Genomic DNA, 24,951 nt, shown 5'->3' on the forward strand with positions numbered 1-24,951 from the left:
CATATTATGGGGCAAACAATTGGTCATTTAATAGAAAACAACCCCAACCGAAAAACACAAAGAAAAATACCTCACAAATAAAGAAGTGCTTCCAAAACCCTGGACAAGATAAAGAACTTTAACCTTTTAATTGACAGACAAAGAGAAAGAGACACAAATTCCCAGGTTCAGTCACGTTTCATGGGTCATTGAGTGTATGAACCGCCATATTTCCCACCGCCCCTGAATGCAGCAGGAGTCCTCCCAGTCAGATCTGGCTGAACGTGACGTGCCGACTCGGAGCCGAGCGAGGTTTCCTGGCGGAGCTGCGGAGGGAGCAGGAGCCGAGCGGGTCTGTCTGTTCGTCCGTCCGCCCGTGTGTCTGTCTGTCTGGAACACAAAAACCCTCCTCTTTTCGGCTGGACACGGCATCCGCGGCTATGGATCCATCGCTGTCCTCCTCCTGTTTTCACCGCTGAGGGACGTTACTCCGTCGGATGCTCCAGTGCCCATAGAGGAGGAGGGGGAGGAGGAGGAGGGGGCATCCCTATCATTCTTCGACTACCAGGTGAAATAATTATTCTAATATGTGTTAACGTGTTGTAGGTAGGAAAGGGGAGAGGAGGAGGAGGGAGGAAACAGGCGAGGGTTGGGGTCGTGGTTTTGGGGGCACTGGGAGCGGATTTGTCGCGAGCCCGGAGCGGGTGGGAGCGGAGGTTAGCATGCTAGCTAGCTGCTGTTAGCGGGCTGCTGCTGCTGCTTCGTCATTCGCCAGTCTGGGATGGAGGGATGCGGCGCCGGGATGCTGCTGCAGGAGGGAGGGGAGGGCTTGTAATGATAACGGTACCGTCCGTCTGGCCTCGGCCCATCTCCGTGATGAACGACACCCCCCAACCTCCCCGGTTCTCCCCCCTCTTCACCTCCTCCCCCTCCGCCTCCCCGGTCTCCCATCCCTTCAAAAATAGTGATGGGAATTTGGGCTCCCTTCAGCGATCAGTATTATTTGGCACAGCTTGGCAACAAGATCCGGCTCATTCGGCCCCTAAACGGATCTTCATCTTGTCCCCCCTCTGGATTTTAAAATGTGGTCAAATTTAAGAATATTTTGGGTGTTACACCCTTCAACACTCGACCTACAGCCCGGTGCTTGTTATCAAATCATAGGCGTGCTGATATTCAGTACACTAGCACTCCCGTCTGTGTAATATTGTTTAAGTAACACACTACTACCAAAAAAATAAGGCTAAAAAAGGAATACACAACTCAAACAAATATATTTCATTTAATTGGTATGATTAAAGAAGAAAGAATAATGAATGCTCTGTTCAATAATGTTATTTGTGTGATGTCGTGCATTTTACGTCAAATGATCACCATTGTATTGTGTCATGAATCCTTTCACAAAAACAAAACAAAAAATTGGAGCTCAGACAAGGGGTCAAATCCCCCAGTTCACTTAAAGGACTCGTTTCTAAGAGCCGACTCGTTCACGAACGGCACATCCCTATTCAAAAACACAGCCTCGCTTCTCCGTCTGAGATAAATAAATGAAAACAACCCATAAACGGCAAAGTTGATTCATCACACAGATGAAAATAGCATCACGTCAAACGGCTCCATCGCCTGCCAGTGACTGTCAGTGAGACAGCTTGCTATGCTAGCCAGCCAGGCATCCTGCTAGCTAGCCGGCTAACATTAGCAGTAGCATCATCCCCCTCCCGCTAGCATCCCTGGCTAGTTCTCATCCTCCAGCCGAGCCATCACAGGCCAACCTGGTTTACACAACCGTCTCCCTGACCCTGCCATCTCACACCGGGAGCCGGCTATTTTATGGCGTCTGGTCGGTAAAGAGGTTACTGTCAGATATTTGTTCGCGTCTCGGCCGTTAGAATATAATGGAGCACGCGAGCGGATGTTGTTATGTAACACATAATGACACCACACGCCCTTGAAACAAAAGCTGTTGTTTCAGTATTTGTTTGTTTGTGTGCGGTGCAGGACCCAAACATGCTGCTTGTTGAATTAGAGGCAGGGTTTGGGGGGTGTTTGTGGTACCGAGGCACGCAGCTGTGAACCGGCTTCTGAAATATACAGCGGCTGCTCCTGTCAGCCATTGTTTTTGTTGTCATTGGAGGGCTCGCATTTGTTTCCAGCCTTGGATCTTCCCATTGATGGTGTATGTGTGCGCTGTGCGTTGAAGGAACATGTCTAGTCTGCACACTAGAACACATTCAGCATTTAATACATGCTTGGCTCTAAAATTTGAGATGATTATTCATTGTCATTAGAAGGAATGTGTTTATTTATTACACATAATGTATTCAGTTTTACAGGAAAGGTTGGACATGAGGATAAAGTGAGAAGCTATGAGGTGTAAGTCAGTTTGACACCAAAACAATCATGTTTAATTGTTACTAATTCTTCTTATTTTGCAGTTACTTTGACATATTGTAATTGAGATATGATTTGACACATTAGCTAATTAAGGCAGCAGTAGACCAACACATCTTGTGTTTAGCAAAGATAAATTACAGTTTAACGGCTGTGTCTGGTAAAAAAAAAACGATCTTATCTCAACAAATAGGTCTATCTCTGTAGGGATCCTTTCTGTATGTTGTCAGACACTTAGAATAACTATCTGAGCCTGTCAGTGGCAAAAACAAGAACTATTAGGGGGAGGTAAAGGTTATCTCATGATGAGGAACATCATGTATGAAAATCTGGGACATGTGATTTACTGGAAGACAATATTTGACATGGTTCATTGTAATGCGTAATCATTGAACATTTAATTGATTTGAATGTTTGGCTGCAATGTGAGGTACAACATTGAATGTAGAAGTTGTTAGAGAATGGTTGTAGGACAGAAGGAGAGAAGAAGTAAGTAAAGGAAGGAAGAAAGGAAGATAGGAGGGAGAGCAGGAGGTGAGGGTGGATGGAAGGAGAGGAGAGGAGGAGGTATAAGAAGTTAAGGTAAAAGATTTGAAGGACTGGTGAGGGATGGAAGGAAAAGGAGGAGGCAAAAGGGAGGAAGCAAAGGAGTTGGTAAGGAAGGGAGGAAACGAAGGAAGGAAGGAAGGAAGGAAAAGAGGAGGTGAAAAGGTTTGGAAAGAATTGATGGACAGAGGTAAAGAAAGGTAAAGGATAATGTTCAGGGAAAGACGGAAGGAATAAGGAGGAATAGAATGAGAAAGAAGGAAATAAAGGAAGGAGAGAAGGAGGAGAAGATTTGAAGAAGCAAGGAAATGGGGAAGGAGAGGTGGCATGTGAAGGAAGGAAAGCTGGATGAGAGAAAGTAGGGAAGGAGAGGAGGTAAGGGTAAGGGAGGGGTAGTTAGGGAAAGATCGACACTGAGAGAGAAAGAAGGAGAATGAGACCAGAGGCAACAAAGGAAGGAGAGAAAGAGAGGATACAAGGATGCAAGTAAGGGAAGGAGAGATGGGAGCAGTGAAGGAGGGAGGTAAAGAAGGAAAAAAGGGAGAAGAGGAGATAAAGGAGAGGAAGTTATAGAAAGACTGAAGGAGGGAATAGGGAGGGGGAGAAGAAAGCAGAAAATAAAGGAAGGAGAGGAGGAGAAAATAAAAGGAGGCAAGGAAATAGATAGGGAAAGAAGACTAATAAGGAAGTAAGAAGGGAAAGACTAATGAGAGGAAGAAGAAGGATGGATAGAGAGAAGGAGACAGAAAGCAACAAAGGAGGGAGAAGAGGAGGAAGTCAGGGAAGTAAAGTTAGGACAAGTGAAGAAGGGAGGAAAGAAAGGAAGAAAAGTGGAGGTAAAGGAGAAGTAGTGAGGGAAAGACTAGGAGAGAAGGAAGGAATAGGGAGGGAGAGAAGGAGGAAGCATAAAATAGGGAAGGGAGGGAAAGGGAAAGGGGGAGAAGATGGGAGGAGGCAAGGAAATATTGAAGGAGAGATGACAAGTGGGGGGAGGAAAGTAGAGAAGGAAGGAGGAGAGAAAGGGCTGATGGAGAGAAGGAAGGCAAGGGAAGGGAATAAAAGAAGGAAAAGAGTGAGACATAAGGAGGGAAGGGAATAAAAGAAGGAAAGGAGTGAGAAATAAGGAGGGAAGGGAATAAAAGAAGGAAAAGAGTGAGAAATAAGGAGGGAAGGGAATAAAAGAAGGAAAGGACTGAGAAATAAGGAGGGAAGGGAATAAAAGAAGGAAAAGAGAGGGAGAAATAAGGAGGAGGTAAGAGGTAAGAAAGGAGGGCAAGGAGAGAGGGATGTAAGGAGGCAGGAAGTGTGTTAAGGCTTTAAACAAGGCTCTGAACAATGCTGTGTTTGCTGTGTGAAGGAAACTATCCACTGACCTGCTCTGTGGGTTTTTTTCTTCTTCTCTCCTTTCTCTGCCTCCGTTTCCTTCCAGGCTGACTCACCGCGGGAGCGCCTGAACACAGAACAAGAAGAAGAAGAAGTTCAAGAGAACGAGGGAGCGAAGGAAAACTGAAACAGAGCGCGAGAAGGAAGGAAGGAGGGAGAGAAAGAGGGGAGGAAGACCAGGAGGGGAGAGACAGAGGACAGCCAGAGAAAGTGAGGTCGGTTCGGCGGGCGAGAGGAGGAAAGAGAAAGTGATTGTGGGAAAGAGAGAGAGAGAGCAGGATAGAGAGACACGACAGATTAATACGGCCAAGTGGGAACAAGTTCTGAGGTCAGGTGAGAGTGGGTGAAGGTAGGTTGGAGGTCAGAGGTCAAGCGGTCAGACAGAAGGCTGGCTGACTGAGCTCCAGCCGAACAAGCTGTCCCGCTACTGACCCCTCTGTCCCTTCAGCGTCAGCACACTGGGAGAACCGGGAGGACTGGTGACGAGGAGAAGCCACCATGAGCGACCAGAACGTCGTGAAGGAAGGCTGGGTGCAGAAAAGAGGTGAGGCTCATGTTTTTATCTATGATGGTGAAGACTGCATCCAGCTATATCTTAATACGAAACTGGATGTGGGTTGTGCTATTTTATATGTTTGTGATTGGCAAAAAAATAGATGCTAACCATTTTCTAAATTACTGGAAAGCATAAAGAAACAGAGATGGCTCATACTGCACATGGGAGCTGTTTCAGTTTGAAAGTTTTCACATTCTCACAAAAGTGCTGTCCATCTTAAAAAAATCCCTCCTGCTATAAAAGGAAACACATAGAAATGTAAGATCAGGGTTCCCACATGTCCTGAAAAACCTGGAAATTTAGAGACCAGTTTTCCAGTCGTGGAAACACCTGGAAATTGAAACGACCAAATATCCTGGAAATAATCTATGATGTCCTGGAAAACTTTAACTGTATTTGAGCCCCTCACTCACATCGCCTACGTAAACCTAGGTTCGTATTTTTGTTTGAAACTTGACTGTTGGTCGGATAAGCTGTGCGGTGTGCCCTCTCCTGGCACGCAATGTCTCCTCCTAGTGGTGGCTGTATTTTTAAACCCATTGTGTTCCTGAGCTTGAGTTTTGACCCTTTGAGCAGCAGCGCCGACATCGAAACGTGGCCGATGGCATGCAGCAGCATGTGCCACTGTGTGTGCCGGTAGTTTAGCGGCATGTGCAGTTGCGGATGGCATGCCACTAGGGGGCCAGTGGCATATCCTGATCCCCTCAGTGATATGCGTCTTCCAAAGGCAGCTGGCGCTCGAGTGGTCTTGCTTTACGGCATTTACTGCTATAAATATGTACGGTACATTTTTTTGTCTGTGAGCAAGTGCTGTCCTGTATTGTCAAGAAAAAATAATTTCTTAAAAAGAGTGTGAACCCTGAAAACGAATTAACTTCATGAACACGTGAGTTGGGCTGCACAATTAATCGAATATTAATCCTGATCATCATTTTGTCTTCCCACGATTAAATAAGAAACGTGATTGTTGGTGATATTGGCCTTTTAAATGCTCCGCCCGTAACTCTCCCTAAACTAACAGCCCCTCCCCTAGGGGGCGATGGAGAGGTTTGGGCTTCACCTGTGGGGGAGCTTGCATGTCATGTGATGAGCGCCTACCTCGCGGCGGCAGTTTAGAGTGGAAGAGTAAACAACAGAGACGGTGAAACTAAAGTCAAATGTCTAAAAAGAGAGAGCTGGTCCCCTGAAGCGGCTCGTCAGCGCCTGTTTGGAGGCGTTTCAGGTTTAAGTGACGTTAAGAAGAAACAATAATCAGCAGAGAGGTCGTGACCCCTGCGTCTGCGCCGCAAAGCAACACGACTAACTTGTTGAAGCAGCTGAAAGAACAAAGTGCAGCATGATGAGTGTGTGAAGGCCGAGAGGAAGAACGAGCTGCTCCCCGTCCGCGCCCGCTGTACAGAGACACCCTATCCACCCGACTCCCAAAGAGACAAAAATGTGAAAGAACAATAAAAAATGTGTTCCAAAAATAATCGTGATCTCAATATTGATCAAAAAAATAATTGTGATGATCATTTTGGCCGTAATCGTGCAGCCCGACACGTGACTGAGCCACACTGTTGCACTGGGTTACATGTCCCTTAATCACCATAAACACACACACTGTAATTTATTTTGACTCATTGGCGTACTCTGTCCTGCTGCCCCGAGTACTCTCTAGTACATCAAATGTGGATTCATCCGCCACTGAAAATAGTCCCCAACAAACGCACAGTTTCCTCCTGTCTGTTTGATAAAACTACAGTGGAGCAGGTTTAAGAATTGGCTGAGCTTTTTTTAAATGTGATACTTCTATTTGTGAGGTGTTAATAACATCCTCTGTGGGAACATATGTGCTTCTGGCTGAGAGGTAGTAACACATTGTTGACAATGAATTTGTTGACAGTAAGAACAGTATAGAATAGTGCTCCCCTTCTCACTACAGTGGCTCCTTTATTTTGCTTTATTGTGAATTAGTGTCATAAATATTGATGTAAACATGCCATATCAGGGAGTCATTCATGCTGTAGGTTAATTCTGTGGCTCCTGTTTTTGCTCTTTGCTCCAATAAGCAGGCTTGGTACCGGGCAGAACCCTGGCCAACTCTTCCTTTCCTTATGTGTTTTCATGATGTTGATAAGCAGGGTCTCGTGTATCGAGATGATAACTGCGTATGGTTTTCTCATCTGTCAGTATCGCGCTAAAATGGTGGCTGTTAAACTCGTGTACGCATACGTCTCATATGCCGGGTCTCTGGCTCTGCAGTCTGATGTTTTTACACAGATATTTAAAGGTGACAGAGAGATGTCCTCTTAGCTCTGCTGATGCTGTTTGACTCAGCTGTTGACATTATTTTCAAATAGATTTGAATTGACTGAAAACACAAGATCAAGTGTTTCCAGAAGAATTCACTGTGGAGCTCGCTGAGGTAAAACACATTTTGTTGGTTGTTGAAAACACGGAGCAGAGGAGTCAGAAAAGAGTGTTTTTCTGCAGCTCGGTGTAGACACAGCCTGAGCCGCCTGCCAGTTTGAAGAACAGCACCTCCAAACAATGGTTGTTTACCTGCCAGACGGCGAGCAGAGGAGGCAGGCTTTGCAGGGCTGCAGCCCAGTCTGAGCTGCACTTGGCTGGTGTGTTATTTCCCAGAGTGATTTAAGTTTATGTGTGTGTGTGTTTGTGTGTGTTGGAGGTGTGTTTGTCTGGTCTGAGCTCAGGGTTTTGGCTGGCAGGCAGGGGGAAGTTTCTCTGTGGCACTATGAGCATACAGAGGATGACCTAACACTCTGGTTCCTTCCTCTCCGGCCCCCACAAGTCCCTCAATTGTTTATTGCACCTCCGTGTGCTCTTTTAATTCAGTCCGAACAGCCCCATTAGCTCTCAGGGCTGGTGAGGATCAAAACTCAGGGTTCACATGCAGTTCAGGACGGTTTGGAAGCTGGGGTGTTGAAACCGAACGTTTTGGGAAACACAAAAATGTCACTAAGTTTGAAAGCAGAGCAACATGATTGTTTTTGACTACAGAGTTTATGTTGTTGGACATTCTGTGTTAGTCTGGTTTTATGCTATTCAAGTTTTTAGCAAAGTTTTTGAACTACATGAAGTAAAAAGAAAAAAGTGAAGTTTGTCCTTAAGTGAAGCAAAGACCAGGGGGGTCATTAGAGACCTCTTTAAATTGCATCTTTACTCCTTTAATGTGATTTACAGACTATTTCCTGTTGGGCAGGATGTAGGACGCAACATTACACAGTGAGGAATCAATTTAACTGCACACCAGTAGAGAATCAGTCAAAGTGAAAGGTCATTGGATTGATAGAAGAGCAAGAGAGGCTTATTTTACAGGTGGTAGGGACTTCCTGAAAACATGGTATGTCAGCGAGTGGTGTGTTCCTGATGGGCGTTCTGTCATGTGGTCGTCTGGTCCTTTTTATGGATAGGCTCGCAGAATGGCCACCTAACACACTGTTTGCTCTAACCTAAAGATTTAAACCCACAAAAGACCACACGCGGAAATATAACTTCACACAAAGATAACTTTTCTATTTTCTCATGATCGATTCAGAAAAATGCTCTTAGATTTTCTGTCCTCGTAACTTTACAAGTCTAAACTTCCTGCAAATTTTCAAAAGACTTTTGCCTCCCTGTTGCCTCAAACTTGACCCTTATTCTATAAAACTGGAAAATAAGCACAACTGAATATTGCTAAAGAATATTGCAATTTAGAAATGATGTCCACCAACAGAAATCTCCTCAGATGGAGGTGTTTTCTGATATCGGTGCAGTGGGCCTAAGCCCAAAACAGGACCAAATCTAACTGTTTCGTTTCGTTTCATGAAGTCACTTTTTGGTTACGTTTAGGATTCAGAACTACTGCGTTAGGTTTAGAAGAGAAAACATACCCGTCATGTGAAGCCTTTTCTTAGGGAGCAGCGTGTATAGGAGGAGTACACTGTACTGTAGGGATTAATCTGTTTCAGCCAGTGACCGTATATAAACATGGACGATGCAACTCTACTCTCTGATACACAAGTGAAGCCTAAACCCCCCCGGAGCGGGCGCTGCCATCTTGCTCATCTGTATCCAGAGCGTGTGCAGCAGAGCTCGGCTGGTGGAGCCGCTGTATCGACGTCCCGCCCCTTCCTCTACCCGACACACACCTTTACCTTGTGTCCTTGGCGTGTTGGAGCCCTCAGGTGTCCTTGGCGTGTTGGAGCCCTCAGGTGGCCTTGGCGTGTTGGAGCCCTCAGGTGGGCTCAGTCTGCAGCAGAACAGCTTCTTGTGTCGGTCTGAAGCAGATATTCACACTGATGGAAAGTTCAATGACTGTAGTGTTAGTGTTAGTTACGTCTCCTCTCGCCGTTCCTCCTCTACTCTGCTACTCGGGAACAGAACGCTGCAGGAGCCCCATTTGTCCACAAAGCTGTCAATCATGAGGCCACACCCACTTTTTATAGCATCAAATAACTAATTAAAAGTAAACTTGTCAGAAAAATGAACACTTGGACATAAATCAGCATGATAAGAACTAACTATAATGACAGAAACCATGTTGGAGAAAAACGTATTTGACGTGTAGTTTGATTTTATAGTTTGACTCATGTCCCATCTGTTAACATGGAGGAGGCGGGGCTTATGAGCTATACTGCAGCCAGTCAGCAGGGGCGATAGAGAGGGTTTGGCTTCCCTTTTAGGGAGCTGTCACGTCAGCCATGTTTTTATACAGTCTGTGGTTCAAACCCCTCTGGTGGCACAATGTGTCATGTAGCATGAGGTCACCATGTGTGTAACACTGACGTCTGACGCTGCGTTCCCACGTGTTAAGTAGTCAGTGTCTCATCAATCTCTTCCTGTGATGCACTGAGCAAATCGTTTGCAGCTCTGATTGGATGGCTGTTTTAGATGTAGTTGTCTCTCGCTGCACAGATTGTTACATGTGTATAGAAAAGTTGTGTTTTTGTTCTGTTTTATTTCATCACTGATTCCTGAACAAGGATTGATCAGCATTGCAGTCCTGCTTTTGGTCTTTTATACACGAGTGAATTCTTTTTTATAGATGCATTGGTGTATGAAGAAGTCTTAAATCTGAGTAAACTTGCAGCTCGAATGTTTAGATGTGCCTGAGAGTCATCCTATGCTGTTGACTTTGTCTTCCTCTGCTGCTCACCAGCTTTAAAGTGGAACTGACTGTGTTAGTTTTCTGTCTTTGTCATCCTCATCTCACTGTTGCTCTGAAGCGCTGTGAGTCATCGGATGTGTGAGGATAGTTTCGTCAGAGTTTGATTTGTTGGACGGATGCTGAGACAGTTCAGCTCAGACACTGATACACTGCTACAGACACACATTGGTTACAGCGTCTTGTTTTTTTTGTTAGCTCTGCTGCTAACGTGACTGTATGACATGTCAACATCTCACCAGGACATATTCATGTATTCCAACATTTCTTGTAATTTCTGTCACAAATTGATGAGTCAGCGCAGCAGGAAACCAACCGCTTCATTGCCGCTGAATACGAATACGCAGCTCTGTGTTCGTAATGTACTTCTCATCCAAAGATTTCTTTTTCAGCTGGAAGATGTGCAGATGTTTAACTTGTTAGCTGATGTTTGGTGTAAAATCTAAAATTAGTGGTATAACAAAGAATAAAACAGGATTTCTTTAAACTTTCTTGTATCACATTAAGTGTTCACTTTATTCCACTCTATAAAGCAAAACAAACAACAACCAAATGAACCAGTTCAAAGTGATGACTCGTCAACCACAGCAGGTCTAACTTAGCTAACAGTGAGCGCTGGATTTACATTCCTAACATTGCTTTCTACCAGACCTCTGAGAAGCTATCAGTGTTTTAACCTGTTTAGTGTCGTCATGTCTGACCTTCTGAAGAATTAGCTGGAAAGTGTTTTAAAAAGCATCAAACTCCCAAGAAAGCACTGATTTACAGCTCCGAAGAGTCAGGGGGAAAACTGAGCTCAATGTGGTTTTAAAGGTAAGATATTTATATAAATGTTTTATAAAACTAATCTCATTTTTTACGAGGACGATACAATAATATGTAGATAATAGAATATTGAGAAATGCCTGATTATTACTAAAACAAGTGCAGACAGGTAGACTAATAACAGTAATATCATAGCTGTGAATAAAACTCCAGTGTGAGACATTTTAATCACCAAAGTTCAGCATTTAAATCTTAAATCATCCCGCTGCAACTACTTCAGATCATGACCGTATCCTGATGTGTCAGCCTCTTAAACCACCCATGTGAAAGTGCAAAATGTATCATAATACAAGGGAAGAAGAAAGAAAAACTGATCTCCGTCACTGGTCTGCACAGTGGTGCAGTGGTTAGCCTTGCATGTAAAAGGCTGCTGGTTTGAATCCCAGTTCAGACGTAGTGGGCCTTTCTGTGTGGAGTTTGCATGTTCTCCCCGTGCATGCGTGGGTTCCCTCCGGGTACTCCGGCTTCCTCCCACAGTCCACAGACATGCTCGTTAGGTTCACTGGTGACTCTAAATTGCCCGTAGGTGTGAATGTGAGCGTGAAAGGTTGTCTGTCTCTGTGTGTCAGCCCTGTGATTGACAGGTGATCAGTCCAGGGGCAAATGACAGGTGCCCCCCCTCCCGACCCTGAACAGCATAAGCAGTTTATTGATAACGGATGGATGGATGTTGTACCAGCATTCAAACAGCTACAAGACACTGTCGTTTAATGTTGATTTTGTCGCCCCCTGTGGACAAAAGAGGTATGGCATGTGTTGTGAAGCTCTTGGTCTGGCTAATGTGTTTTTTCACATGAATTTTCTCTAAGATATAAAATAGAACTTTATTTATCCTGAAGGAAATTCTTGGGCCAGATTGTTCCAAAGTCAAACCTGGGGCCGCCGCAGGACAGGGCCTTTGTGCATTGGACGTTGATTTAACTGATTCTTATGCTAAAAGTCCGGCTCTCTCTGAACACAGGTGAGTGTATCAGGATGTGACCTGTTGGTGTCTCTTTTTTCTCCCCCCTGCAGGTGAGTACATCAAGAACTGGCGACCGCGCTACTTTCTGCTGAAGACAGACGGCTCTTTCATCGGCTACAAGGACAAACCGCAGGACTCTGACCTGGCCTACCCGCTCAACAACTTCTCTGTAGCAAGTGAGACACGAACACACGCCTCCATCACATCTTTCATAAACACTACAAATAAAATATCCGTGTAACGCCGCACGACTTCCTCTGTGTGACGCCCAGAATGTCAGCTGATGAAGACGGAGCGGCCCAAGCCGAACACCTTCATCATCCGCTGCCTGCAGTGGACCACCGTCATCGAGAGGACTTTTCACGTGGACACTCCTGATGAGAGGTGAGCCTTCAGCCTTCTTATCCTCCGCAGTTCTTCTCACTTATATGATGTTTTTGAATTTCCAATCACAGTAAGTTTGTTAACACGTAATCTAACTCTGGTTTTAACTTGCTCTCAGTGTTACAAGAGTCAAAAACACTTTACAGGAAGATAAAAACAGCTAGAGAAGGACAACAAATCTTAAAAATAGAACTTCAACAAGAAGTGAAAATCCAAAGAAGAAGAAACAAACTCGACGCTCAGATGAAGCAAACAGTCTGAAAAGGAAAGCGACCGTCAGCCAGGAAAATCAAGAGTTACAACCGGAGCCGACCGTGGACGTCACACATGCAGCACTGTCTGGATATCTGGGACGTGTGCTCCCGCTATCACCGTTTATCACCATTAGTGGCGCTAAAGAGAACGAAACTGAAATCTTCGAGATTATCGCTTTAACTGAAACTGGACTGTTGATGCCAAGCAACTCAAACATTCTCCATTACTCTGTGTCTACAGGTGACAACGCAACAGGCAACATTAACAGCACACTGTTAGTTGAACTATTGCAACAAAATCTACAATCCAATGTTGCATAAGTCTCGCGCTCAAGGAGAAAACTATCTGGACGTTGAGAGATAATTCTGAAGCCGTTCTTTGGACTGTTTGTTTTCCCGTGTTTTCCGGAAGGTGTCGTCTGCTGTCTGACTGAGTCCAACTGAATGCAGCTTCATTTATTAGAAGGGGAAACCACCACTTTGAAGGAGGGAGGTGTAGTGGATTCATAACACAAGACAAAACGAGAGCGTCATTGCGACACTGAATGTTGCACGGTGCAACGTTTTATTTGATTAGCTTACTTCTCCAATTTCCGTCTTTTTTCTAGTTGCCATAGTTACCAGAAGATAAACGTACCAAGTTTTTACGATGCATGTTGCCCTTTTCCTGGTCTGTTGAGTACTGTGTGGACTCCCTCTACCTGTGGCCGGCATTTCCTGTCACCTGTGACCCAACATATGAAACCCTGTGATCTAATGACTGCCACCAAAATAATACTGCAGGATATGTTTAAACAAATATGCGACTCGCCAACAAGTAGTATAAATGGCTCCTACAAAAATACAAATCAATTAATAGCCCTGCCCGAGTGTACGCTTACTTTTGCTTCTTTTGTTCTGAAAAAAACGTAATAAAAAGATATTTCAAAAGAATCACTATGAAGAAAAAACAGATATGAAAGGTCTGGCATTTGGACAAAAGGGACAAACAAACGCAGCTCTCCGTCCTGAACCAGACTGGAGGGTTTCTGTGTTAAAGCCTCTTTTTACAAACAGCAGTCGGTCGACACAGGGAGAAGAAAGACAGGAAGCAGGGGTGTGGGGCGGAGGCTGGACGCCAGGATTTGAAGGGTTTCGTTGCAGAACACAATGTAATGTATACGTTATGACTTGTTACCTGATGCTTAATGGTTTGTTATGAGCAAGACTCCGCTCACAACATCCTCCGGCCTCTTACAGGCACACGAGCAGCCGTCACTGTGTCAGAAGAGGTCTGTTGGTTGTTAGGAGGGTGGAGATCTTGTGTTGGATCTGATGACTGGACTTGTTTAAGCTTTGTTCTATCAGCGTTGTGCCCTCTCTTTACTGGCTTTCTAACTCTCTCTCAATGAGTAACAGCCAAGTCTGATTGTTGGTTATTGCTTTGGTACTTTAGCTCCTATAGCCCCTTTCACACATGCACTTCACTATTGAAAGTTTCCCCACACGGTCTGGGTGGGCCGCATGGGGGAACACAAATTTTTCATCCCAACTTCATGCAGACGTTTTCCTGCAGCCCCGCAAGAAGTCGGGGTGAGCCGATGTCTGAACGCAGCAGGTAATAGTCGGGAACATTCACAGCGAGTGAGCGGGCAAGGTGATGACATTTATATCATGTGACCGGTGTGAAACCAGAAGAGCGTAACAGGATGATTAAAAACATCGGAGGTTGAAGAAGAAGGATCGTTTACAAGACAACAGCAAAGATGTCTGCAGACCGGAGAGAGAGGAAGAGATTCAGGAGCTTCTGGCTGTGAGGGCCGACGCTGACAATGATCGCCAGTTGTGGGGAATGGTTAGGGACTCAGTCGTGTATGAGACTTTGCTTCGTACTTCTGCAGCGTATTTTTTATGTCATGTGCTGCCTTATGAGTCCCTCCCCCAAAAAATGTCACCTGTTTTAAGAATAACTATTGAGATTTCAACCAGAATCAACAAGACAAACTTATGGAAACACACTGTATCTGGAGGACACAGTGAAGTAGCTCAGTATGTGAGAGTCTGTCATTTCAACTAAAGAGTTTTGAGTCCTTTAAATTCTCTTAAGTTTTCTGTTCAGTCTTAATATAAAATGACCAACAACGAGTGCTGCCGGCTGCCTGCAGATATTTTAACCTGTTTTCATCTCCTGCAGGGACGAGTGGGCCGAGGCCATCCAGATGGTAGCTGAGTCTCTGGCCAAGCAGGAGGAGGAGGGCATCCTGTGCAGCCCCACCTCCCAGATCGAGAACGTCAACGAGGAGGAGATGGACACCTCCATCAGCCACTACAAACGAAAGGTGAAGGTTACACCAGGCAGAGCCAACATATCGCTCCTGTTTGTGTAAAGAAAAGGCCGTCTTACTTTGAAAGACTAAATTAATTGATCTGCTTCTTTGTCCAGACAATGAATGACTTTGACTATCTGAAGCTTCTGGGCAAAGGCACGTTTGGGAAAGTCATTCTGGTGAGGGAGAAGGCGAGTGGGACGTACTACGCCATGAAGATCTTGAAGAAGGAAGTCATCATAGCCAAGGTCGGTTTAATGAGAGTTATTTTGACCCAGGCTTTATTCTTACATATTACCGGGTCTTAATCACTAACAGGTACAAAATGTTTTTTAATTGCTCCTGTAGATTGCTTCAGCCAGCAACCAAAACATGGACTGCAACGTGATTCTTGGCCACTAAAAGTTCTTGTTGTTTCCACTGACAGGCTCAGATTGTTATTCTAAGTGTGTGACAACATGACAGAAAGGATCCCTACAGAGATAGACCTTTTTGTTACAGAGGAAGATGATTGTTTTAACCACACACAGACGTTACATCGCTCTCTGCAAACACACCAGACTCCATTGACAAAAACAGGGATTCTACCTCTCAGAACCAAGGAGTTGCTGCTCTACCGCTGCCTTTTTTTGTGCGTCATTGTGTGTTAAACAAATGTTATGTTGGATCTGACCTAACCGTTTAACACGCAGAAGTCACACATTAACAAAAAAAACAACAACTGATCAACGCAGTGTTAGACAAACAAGTCCTGATAGAATTGCTGTTTTTGACAATGGGGTTTGGTGTGTTTGCAGAGAGCGATGTAACGTCTGTTTGTGGTTCAAAAAAATCATCTTCCTCTTCCTTCCTCAGAAAAAGGTCTATCTCTGTAGGGATCCTTTCTGTAGCGCCAAATAAATTACCTTCAAAGTCAAATATCCTGCATGTAGCTGTTAGTCCACAGAGTTTAAATTTGTAAAAATCAGCTACAGATTTTATATTAGCATTCACCTGATGTTCACACACCTCCCTCAACCATCCTCCACCTTTTGACTACGACCAAATATCTCCTCCAGCGAGCTCATTTTGTCTCCTGATTAATGCCTCTGCCTCGTCTTCTCTCCTTTGTATCACAGGATGAAGTTGCTCACACGCTCACAGAAAGTAGGGTATTAAAAAACACTCGGCATCCATTCCTCACTGTGAGTATCTGCATGTAGGCTGCATGAAACATCGACACACCTGTGCTGTTTTTCTCTGTGATTTAAAGTGTCTTGTAAAGCTGGGAGGATGCACTGAATTCAGACCTTCTGTTCTTAAATAAAGTGTATTTTAAAGGACGAGCTGAGCGCTGCTGAGTTATAATAATATATTCACATTGTGTTGCAGTCTCTGAAGTACTCGTTCCAGACTAAGGACCGGCTGTGCTTTGTAATGGAGTACGTCAACGGAGGAGAGGTGAGAGATCAATGAATCGCTTTTTAAAAGATGGTTTTGATGCCGGCTGATTTTCTGTCTCATTTCAGCTTTGAAGCTATTTCAGGAATTATTGAAGAATGTTGATTAAGAACGCAGCACTTATTCAAAGAGCTTCAGCAGAAAGCTCCTCTCACTGTGGTCGAAATGTTATGTTGACTTCATGTTGTGCTTTTTGGGGATTCATTTATCAGCTGTAAGTGAGCGATATGAAAGAATATCAGGTCTCATTTTTTAACTCTGAATCTGATTTTTGATTGTTACTGATTTTATGCCGAGCCAGCTGCAGCTGTTTGAGATGCTGTATGTTAGTCGCCTGTGACTTCTCGTTAACGCAGGCTTCAAACAAACGTTACAAAGAACAGTGGTTTGTTTGAGGTCGACGTGGAACCTGCATCCTCGCTTTCTATAGTGGCAACTTGGCCAACACTCAAAATCAAACTGCGTACGCTAAATCAAAATCGTACGCAGGATCAAACAAATTGTCGAGGTCCAAGAAAAAAATATGGTTTCTTTTATATTTCTTCAACTGCTTTTTCTTACAGTCCATGCTTCCTCTGGCGTGTCCTGGTAAAAAACATTCACCTTCCCGTTGTCGCCCATCCTATCTTACCTGCCCATCTACTGTATAAATGTCACCCTGTGCAAAACTACAGATTCTATCAAAATAAAAGCCCAAATAAATTCTCAAATATATTAATAACACAAATGGTATCAAACTTAATTCTATATCTTCCTTAAAGGAAACAACAAATAATTCACTGAAGGTAAAATCATGAAATTAAACTAAACACTGTGAACAGCTCCAACACTTTCATCAGTGCATACCGCCTAAACTACGGGAGCGACTGGAACCTAAACTTGATGCATTCGTCCTCCTCAAAGGAAAACCTTTCAGCACCACACATTCAGCAATACCTCTCTGACACGGTATCAATCAGCTCCGTGAAAATGGCCAACTCTCGCCAGTTAAGTGCTGACGTGTCTGTTATTGTGTTGCTCTTCATCAGATGATGAACTGCACAATGACTTAATGTCTCTTATTGAGCTCTCAGCTTTAAATGTAGCTGGAGGTTCTTTTAAACATGTGCTAACTAACAATAAAGACAATAAATATGAGCTCTTCATTCAGAAATACGTCTCTAATAAACTTTGCTGCTGATTTGTCTCCGACTGACACAGAAGAGAAATAAAACATCGTGTTTTTGTCCGTTTAAAACCAACGACAGACAAAGAGCTGAAAATACATGAAGAACTCCATCGCTCCTTCTCTTCAGATGCTCGCACATTACCGACGTGCTCCCGTGATAAACAAGCTGCGCTTCACAGATCCTGCAGGCGATCCTTTTCTTTGCAGCATTGAGGGTGAAATGCTCCCAGACTTTAGAAGTTATACGACGCCATTTTGTTTTGTTTACCTGTCGCTTCCCGGTCGCTGTTTTGCGTATGCAACTGTCAGAGATAGTAAGGATGTGAGATGGCTCACCCCTCAGCAAAGTCAGCTCCTGAAAACGATGTTATGTCCGCGCACAGCATGAAAAACATGACGTATGACGTAACCAGCTAATTATCAACAATTAAATTCGTTGGCAACTAATTTTGTCATCGATTTTTGTCGACTAACTGTCGCACCCCTACGTCAAAGTGAAATGGTCTTTGATTCAGAGCCCAGCTTTCTCTATCGGCTTTAAACCTTTCTCATATTGTTCTTCTGCCTTCTTGAGAACAACGGAGTGTTTCTGCGACGTCTCAGCCTCTCGTAGGATCCACTGCAGAACAAATCCAGCCGTGATTATTACACAAGAAGTCTGAACTTCTTCTTTTCTCTGCAGCTGTTTTTCCATTTGTCAAGAGAAAGAGTTTTTTCGGAGGACCGCACCCGCTTCTACGGCGCTGAGATCGTCTCTGCTCTAGACTACCTACATTCTGCCAAGATCGTCTACCGAGATCTGAAGGTGAGCTGCACCTGACGCAGGTCGAAGTCTGACAGAACTTTAACATGCGACACCTACGCTGAGATTATAGTTTTTATTCTTTGTGCAGAAACATTAAAAATCTGATTGTGTACTTTTCCTCCGCAGCTGGAGAACCTCATGTTGGACAAAGACGGACACATTAAGATCACAGACTTCGGCCTCTGCAAAGAAGGCATCACAGACACTGCCACCATGAAGACCTTCTGTGGAACACCAGAGTACCTGGCTCCTGAGGTCAGAGGTCACAACACACATTAGTTTTAACCCTTTAACCCTATGAAAAGGATCATTGTTTGCTTAATCCTTTTAATTGATCTAAAATAATAACCAGGATAGCTTAACTTATTTAGGGATAAACAATAAGCTAACATTAGTGTAAGCACTGGCAGAGCATTCCTGTCGCGGAGTCTTAAGACTTAAATAACAGACAAAGTAAACTAAGCTTACTCTCTAAACCCAAACGTATCCTGTGCGGTCATCTGTTTGTGTCTTGTGTGATGAAATGAGGAAAGAAACTTTGTTTTGGTTTCTCTCTGTTTTCTGTTTGTCACCAAACGGGAACCATCGAAGTGGAAGTGCCGTAAAGACGTGGTTCCTCTAACGACAGCGAAACGTTTCCTTTTATAACCGCGTTAAATGTCAGGAACTGATTTCACTTCTCCTGCTGTGGATTCAAGAGGAGATTTTGAAAGTTATTTTTCAAACAACAGGAAATGAAAGAGGACGTCGGATATGTCAGGGTCAGAAATGGAGAAAGAAAAGTTGCACACGTCTGATCTAACATCAATAAAGATGGCGTGTCTGGGTTTTAATACAAAGTATCACACAATGAAGCTGCTGCAGTTTCAACAAACATTCGGACATACTGTAGGAGAGACAAAATACTGGGTTCAGATCAGGGTTCTGCGTTATCGGTCTCTGCAGATAATGGCTTGAAAATGAGATCTCGGCATCGGCACACCCAGCTGGAAATGTTTTGTTCTAAGAACGTTCTGAGGATGTTACGTGCGATGTTCTGGTAATGTTTTGAGCGGGACGTTCTTATTTGGTTCCCAGAATGTTCCTTTTAATAGCAGGAGAACGTTCTCTGAAAACATCTTCAGAACGTTGCAGTGAGAATGTTCAAATCACATTTCAGGAACGTTTTATAAATGATGTTCTGATAGTTCAGGCAGAACTAACATCCAGAGAAGATCCTCAGCATGTTGCAGTGAACACGTTCTACCTTTGTTTTTATGTAACATGGAGCAAGTGTTTTATAAAAGGCGTTCTGACATCCCAGGCCTCAATAACATCCTGAAAATATCTTCAGAATGTTTCAGTTAAAACGTTTTGTCTTAGTTTAAGTTTTAACGTTACAAGAACTTTATTTGAAATGATAAACATCCTTGAAACGTTCTTTGAATATTAGATTAAAACGTTTTCTCTCAAACGTAATTAGAACTTGTAGGTAATGTTAGCCGATGTTATGGGAACGTTCCCTGCTAGCGGTGGATATGTCATTTTTCTGCTGATATTTTCCGCTGATAAAACATCGCTTTAATTCTTCCTAAACGCTCGATGGTTCCCTAAAAAGCTTGCCGTAATGCCGCGTCATTAACTCTGCGCGAGTGTGAGCGCACTGCCTGCACAAAGTTATCAACAATATACAAATAAAGACTAAACAGTCTCAGAAACTCGAGCTGATGAACAGAAGTTAAACAACTTTCACAGCTCTTACCTAGCTCACAGTTAGCTCACACTCTCGTCATTTTACCGACTTAACATCAAACACGCCGAAAATACACTCGCGGCCAACGACGCTAACAGAGAGGAACATAAACATCAGAGCTAAACTAACTCACATATTCATGGCCACACACACCATAAAGAGTCCGTCTGCGATCACTGATGTCTCCGTAGTAGGTGCCGTAAACAAGTCCGGGCATGTCTCCCTCACTGCCGTGTTTAGGAGGGATGCTGCATTCAGGTGCGCTCAGAAACGTGAGTGATCAGACAAGTGACCTTTTGTACAACGCCTCTTCTGTCAAGCGTGAAGAAGATGTCTGCGGTGTGGCAGCTTTTGGCCACAACAATAGGAGCAGGCATGATATCAACTCCACTACAGGGAGGCTCGATGTTCTCTGCAGTTAGGTGGAAAAAAACATGAGCCTGATAAATCGGAGTCGGATAAAGGGTTGGAAAATATCGGCATATAGGATATTGGAGAAAATCCAATATTGTGCATCCCTAATTCAGACAGTGCTGCAATGATTTATCTTTAAGCTTCTGAGGGGAAATTGAATGCTGCTCACATATGGAGTAAATGGTTCTTGTATGTTTTAAGGTGCTGGAGGACAACGACTACGGGCGGGCGGTGGACTGGTGGGGTCTGGGCGTGGTGACGTACGAGATGATGTGCGGCCGCCTGCCGTTCTACAACCAGGACCACGAGAAGCTGTTCGAGCTCATCCTCATGGAGGAGATCAAGTTCCCACGAACCCTGTCGGCCGACGCCAAGTCGCTGCTGTCGGGACTGCTCATCAAAGACCCCAACAAACGGTACACACACACACACACACACACAGAAACGACATGGAAATACACACTAACATCATGCTTCCACAATGAGCAGGTTAGCGTGGCGCTTGGCAGGGAAAGGACGCCTCTTTAAATGGAAGAAGTTTCGCTTTTCTTTTATTTGTCGGGACTTTTTGCTCATTTCTCATCAGATACAACATTTTATGTAGCTGACAGGTAAATCAACACGTCACCCTGTAACCCATAACTTCATTTAGGTATATTTATTTATGTCTTTTACCTGTCTGTTACACTGTGGGTGAGAATCTAAAGTTAATTATTAACGTATAAAGTGACGTTGTGTGCACTTAAAGATGCTCCGTGACCAAGAGAGTGTGCGTGAGGACATACGAGAGGCAGCCGCGGTAGTGCTGGCTTTTTTCACATAGATACAGATATTCATTTTATATATTTGAATTTAGAATATTTGTCGACAGCCCTAAAAGATATCTTTTTTTCTACCTATAATCAAAGCACATCTAACGGGCTGGTGGGATGTTAGAGGTCCTTAAGAGAGATTCGGGGGTCTGACCAGGAACCCACACGTCTGTTTAACAATATATATTTATTGGTTTTAAGTTTGCAGATAACATCAAATTATACTGTATAATGAATAGCAATTATATAGAAGACAGCAAACATTTTTCGCCTTGCTTACTCGCAACACTTGCAGAGAGCAGAAAAGCAGCCGCTTAGCTCCGCCTACCCTCTCTGGCAGACCAACCACTGCTGGCTGATGGAAAACGCGTCACTGACTGGGCGCCGCCACAGACACCCAGCCCATAATAATACTATATCCTGCACATGCAAAGGCTTTCATCAGTGGGCCACAGGCTCAGTCACCATGTGTTACCTCATTCGGCGATAGACAGAGACTTAACAGACATTTATTAAATGAAACTCTGGATTGTTCCTAATTCCTGAAAGAGGTACAGATTTGCCGTAAAGATTAAAAGGTTACAAAGTGTATTTGTTACTTCCGACTCAAACAAAGACGGACAGAAATGTTCCTGCTTCTTTGGCGTCACTTCATCCAACGTCTCAAAGATGTAATATTTATGTAAGCCGGTCGGTCTGTCTGTCTGTCTGTAAGTTCATGCAGTCTCCACTATTTATTCCCGCCACCCTTCACCTCAGCTACTTACTCTGGCTCCCGGAGGATCTCGTGTTGTTATCGTGCCTGATGGAATATAATCCATCCAGCTCAGATTAAAAAGTCTGAGCTTCTCAGACACATTGACTCGTATTTAAACATCAACGGATCTGGTCATTATAGTTCAGCTGAAATAAAGAAGTCAAACCATCCATTTCGACCTTTCAGGACAGGAAGTGTTGTGCTGTAGTGTTCTGAACAGATATTTTAAAGAAAACAAACCTTCTGATTTATATTCAGCTAAAGTGCAGTTAGACAAAACTGGCTGCTGGCTGCAGCTAATTTCCCTCTCTGATTATCCCGAGGCGTTTCTGTCTCTAATGAAGAAACCGGTGTAAAGAGGCTACTGCAGCTTCACAGAGCGAACCCGCTCACCCCGGCCGAGTTATTTCGGGATCAGTAGCAGGTGGATATTCTGGTTCCATTGATGGAGACTTTGTAAGAGCAGCATTTGATGTCTGACTTCGACGTCTTCTTCTTCTGCTTCTTTTCTGACAGGCTGGGCGGCGGACCGGATGACGCTAAGGAGATCATGCGACACAGTTTCTTTGGCACAGTCGACTGGCAGGACGTCTACGACAAGAAGGTGAGAGCAGGATTTAGCAGCGAGACGTCATCCAGTCTTCAGTGGAAAAGTATTCAAACAGCGTACCTGAGATATTCTGGTAGAAGAAGGGTTACCTAATTTTTCTAAAGACGTCTGGCGGGGATGTGGACAAAAATAGAACAGAAAAGAAATAAATTACCTCATCTGTTTTATTTTAGCAACATAAAGCAGTCCGACCACCAACACGTCCTCTGAACAGACAACGCTTTCTTCTCTTGCTTTTTGTTTAACTGTTAAACTCCTGAGAGACTTCTCGCAGCGTGTCAAAGTCTTCGACCACTGCTCCACATGAAGATGTTCAATGTTTATAACAAGCTCATTCTCAGGTTTGTTCCCATTAAAGAAACAAACTTTTATTTCCAAGTGATCAGATCAGATTTTTGTGTCTGTGGGTTGCAAATGAAGGAAAGAAGTAGGTGTCAGTAAGTGACTGTATTTAAGAAGTCGATGCAGCCACTGTGACGTCACTGGTTTGAGGAATACTTTTTAAAGACCCGTTTGGTGTCGCCGTCTGGAGCCAGAAGTGACCATATTTGGACAACAGGGTTGAGGTGGACACGTACAAGAGGTTAGAAAAGGCTAAGCGATCAGCTAATGCTACAGCTAGCTTTGCACTAGTGATACAAATTGACCCTTTACTAAGTCCCGCCCCCCTAGGTTACTGTTGCCACGCCTGTCAAGCTTTCGCACCGGCATGTAAATATTATGGCGTTTTCCATTATAACAGTGAGACGTGTTCCCGAGAGAAATAACTCCCAAATCTCAGAGAAGTCGAGAGAAAGGACGACAACACACTTTTGAAAGCTGCATCCAGAATATAATGTGTCAGCGGAGTGTTGAGAATGAAGAGGACATAAACATCAAGGCTAAAGCCCAATGCAAGCGTGAGGCACCCCACGTCATGACAATCCATGTTTAGCATCATATCCAGGAACAACAATGATCCCAAACTACATGATCCCACTTTTTCATTTTGTTTAAAGCTCGTCAGGATGTTGCTCGCATATCGTGAGCTTAATCCAAACGCTGGATCTGGATTAACTCGCTTAATTAATAAGCTTCTTTGTTTGCTAACATGCTAACCTAGCCAAGTTAGTTAGCTTATTCACGGACGGATCTATCTTCGATGGATTAAGCTGCGAGTTCGGTCTTCCACAATTTTTAATCCATGTCCGACATCTCGTCTCTCGAGTTTGTGGCGAAGGAAAGAAAAGCTACACCTGCAGCACACGCACGGCGTGAGGTCGTGTGTACTGACAGGAAGTGGGACACTGAGAACTTTTGTTTGTAAACGTTACCGTCACCGAGCTGAGCTTGAACACCGTTAGAAACAGTAGATGACACATCGCGTAATTAAGACAACTGCAGCCCACATGTTTTGTGAGAGGAAAATAAACATAAAAGTCCCAAATAATAAAAAGTATTTTTGTTTATGGACATAAAAAAACTTGCTGCATTTATCTGGTATAATTTCTTTTATTTTTTAAAATATCGTAGAACAAAAAGAAATCGTAAAGTCACTTTTTTTCCAATATCATGCAGCCCTATGAACTTATATTAGCGAGCATTCTGTGCTTTAACTGAATTTACTTACTGAGATAACGAACAGCCGACTCCTCAGAGAGTCTTTTAGTAAAACCGAACCCTGCACAAGACATTATTCAGGTTGCAGAGGTAGCGACTTGTCAATCACAGGTAGCCCCGCCCTAACCCCGCCCCTCTTCCTGGTCTGTGTGATTCTCACTGGAGCATCAGTGACTAAATGAACATCACGCTGTGTTGAAGAAGACTTGAAACTAGAGACTGAGACCATAAACTCATCAGGAACATGTTTACTGAGGGAATACATCAGGGGAGAAGCACCCAGTGGAGTCGCCCCCTGCTGGACCTCAGAAAGAGTGCAGGCACGTCTACGCTGGTTTCAATTTCAAACCAAGAAGCTGCTACTCTTCTTATTTACATTCAACGCTACAGAAGCTGTCGAGGCAAACACAGCTGCTCGCACTTCTTTCACTAGATATGACTTTTATTTGTGTGCAACTAAAGCTGTTCAAAATAATCTGTATAGAAGAAAATACTCAAATACAAGATTTGTATTATATCATAAATGTCAGATTTGAGCTTCTGTTCAGTCCTTTAGTAAATGTACTTAGTAACAGTCAACCATCATCGCCTAAAAGACTTGAAGCGAACATGTTGCCTCATCTGTCACAACGTTCACCGTCCTGTCAGAGGCAGAAAACTCACCTTTGTCACCTTCTGTTGCAGCTGGTCCCACCTTTCCAGCCGCAGGTCAGCTCAGAGACAGACACACGCTACTTCGACGAGGAGTTCACAGCACAGACCATCACCATCACTCCGCCGGAAAAATGTAAGGACGTCTCTCCACCTGCCCTGACTGCAGACACCAATAAGCCTTTTGTGCAAACCTAGCCTTGCTACATCTCGTGTTACATCT

At 44.0% G+C, this 24,951-nt stretch overlaps 1 protein-coding gene across 2 annotated transcripts in view; it reads left to right on the forward strand.

The window, feature by feature from the left end:
• The first annotated feature begins 257 nt into the window (after positions 1-257).
• akt3b (v-akt murine thymoma viral oncogene homolog 3b) overlaps positions 258-24,951 on the forward strand; it is a 28,645-nt gene continuing 3,951 nt past the window's right edge. The window contains exons 1-13 of one of the 2 annotated variants that reach the window (XM_069666694.1): positions 258-547; positions 4,346-4,843; positions 11,847-11,972; positions 12,069-12,180; positions 14,608-14,752; positions 14,857-14,988; positions 15,859-15,924; positions 16,112-16,180; positions 18,031-18,153; positions 18,280-18,408; positions 20,501-20,715; positions 22,385-22,472; positions 24,762-24,864. In XM_069666694.1, coding sequence (XP_069522795.1) covers positions 4,798-4,843; positions 11,847-11,972; positions 12,069-12,180; positions 14,608-14,752; positions 14,857-14,988; positions 15,859-15,924; positions 16,112-16,180; positions 18,031-18,153; positions 18,280-18,408; positions 20,501-20,715; positions 22,385-22,472; positions 24,762-24,864 — 1,354 coding nt within the window. In that variant the 5' untranslated portion in view covers positions 258-547; positions 4,346-4,797. Of the gene's footprint in view, positions 548-1,198; positions 1,820-4,345; positions 4,844-11,846; positions 11,973-12,068; positions 12,181-14,607; positions 14,753-14,856; positions 14,989-15,858; positions 15,925-16,111; positions 16,181-18,030; positions 18,154-18,279; positions 18,409-20,500; positions 20,716-22,384; positions 22,473-24,761; positions 24,865-24,951 lie in introns of those variants that run through there. The other variant, XM_069666695.1, reaches the window with a different exon arrangement.

This window comes from Semicossyphus pulcher, unplaced genomic scaffold, assembly GCF_022749685.1.
Source record: "Semicossyphus pulcher isolate SPU_LCO1_2020_fin unplaced genomic scaffold, fSemPul1.0.p SCAF_17, whole genome shotgun sequence".
NCBI lineage: Eukaryota > Metazoa > Chordata > Actinopteri > Labriformes > Labridae > Semicossyphus > Semicossyphus pulcher.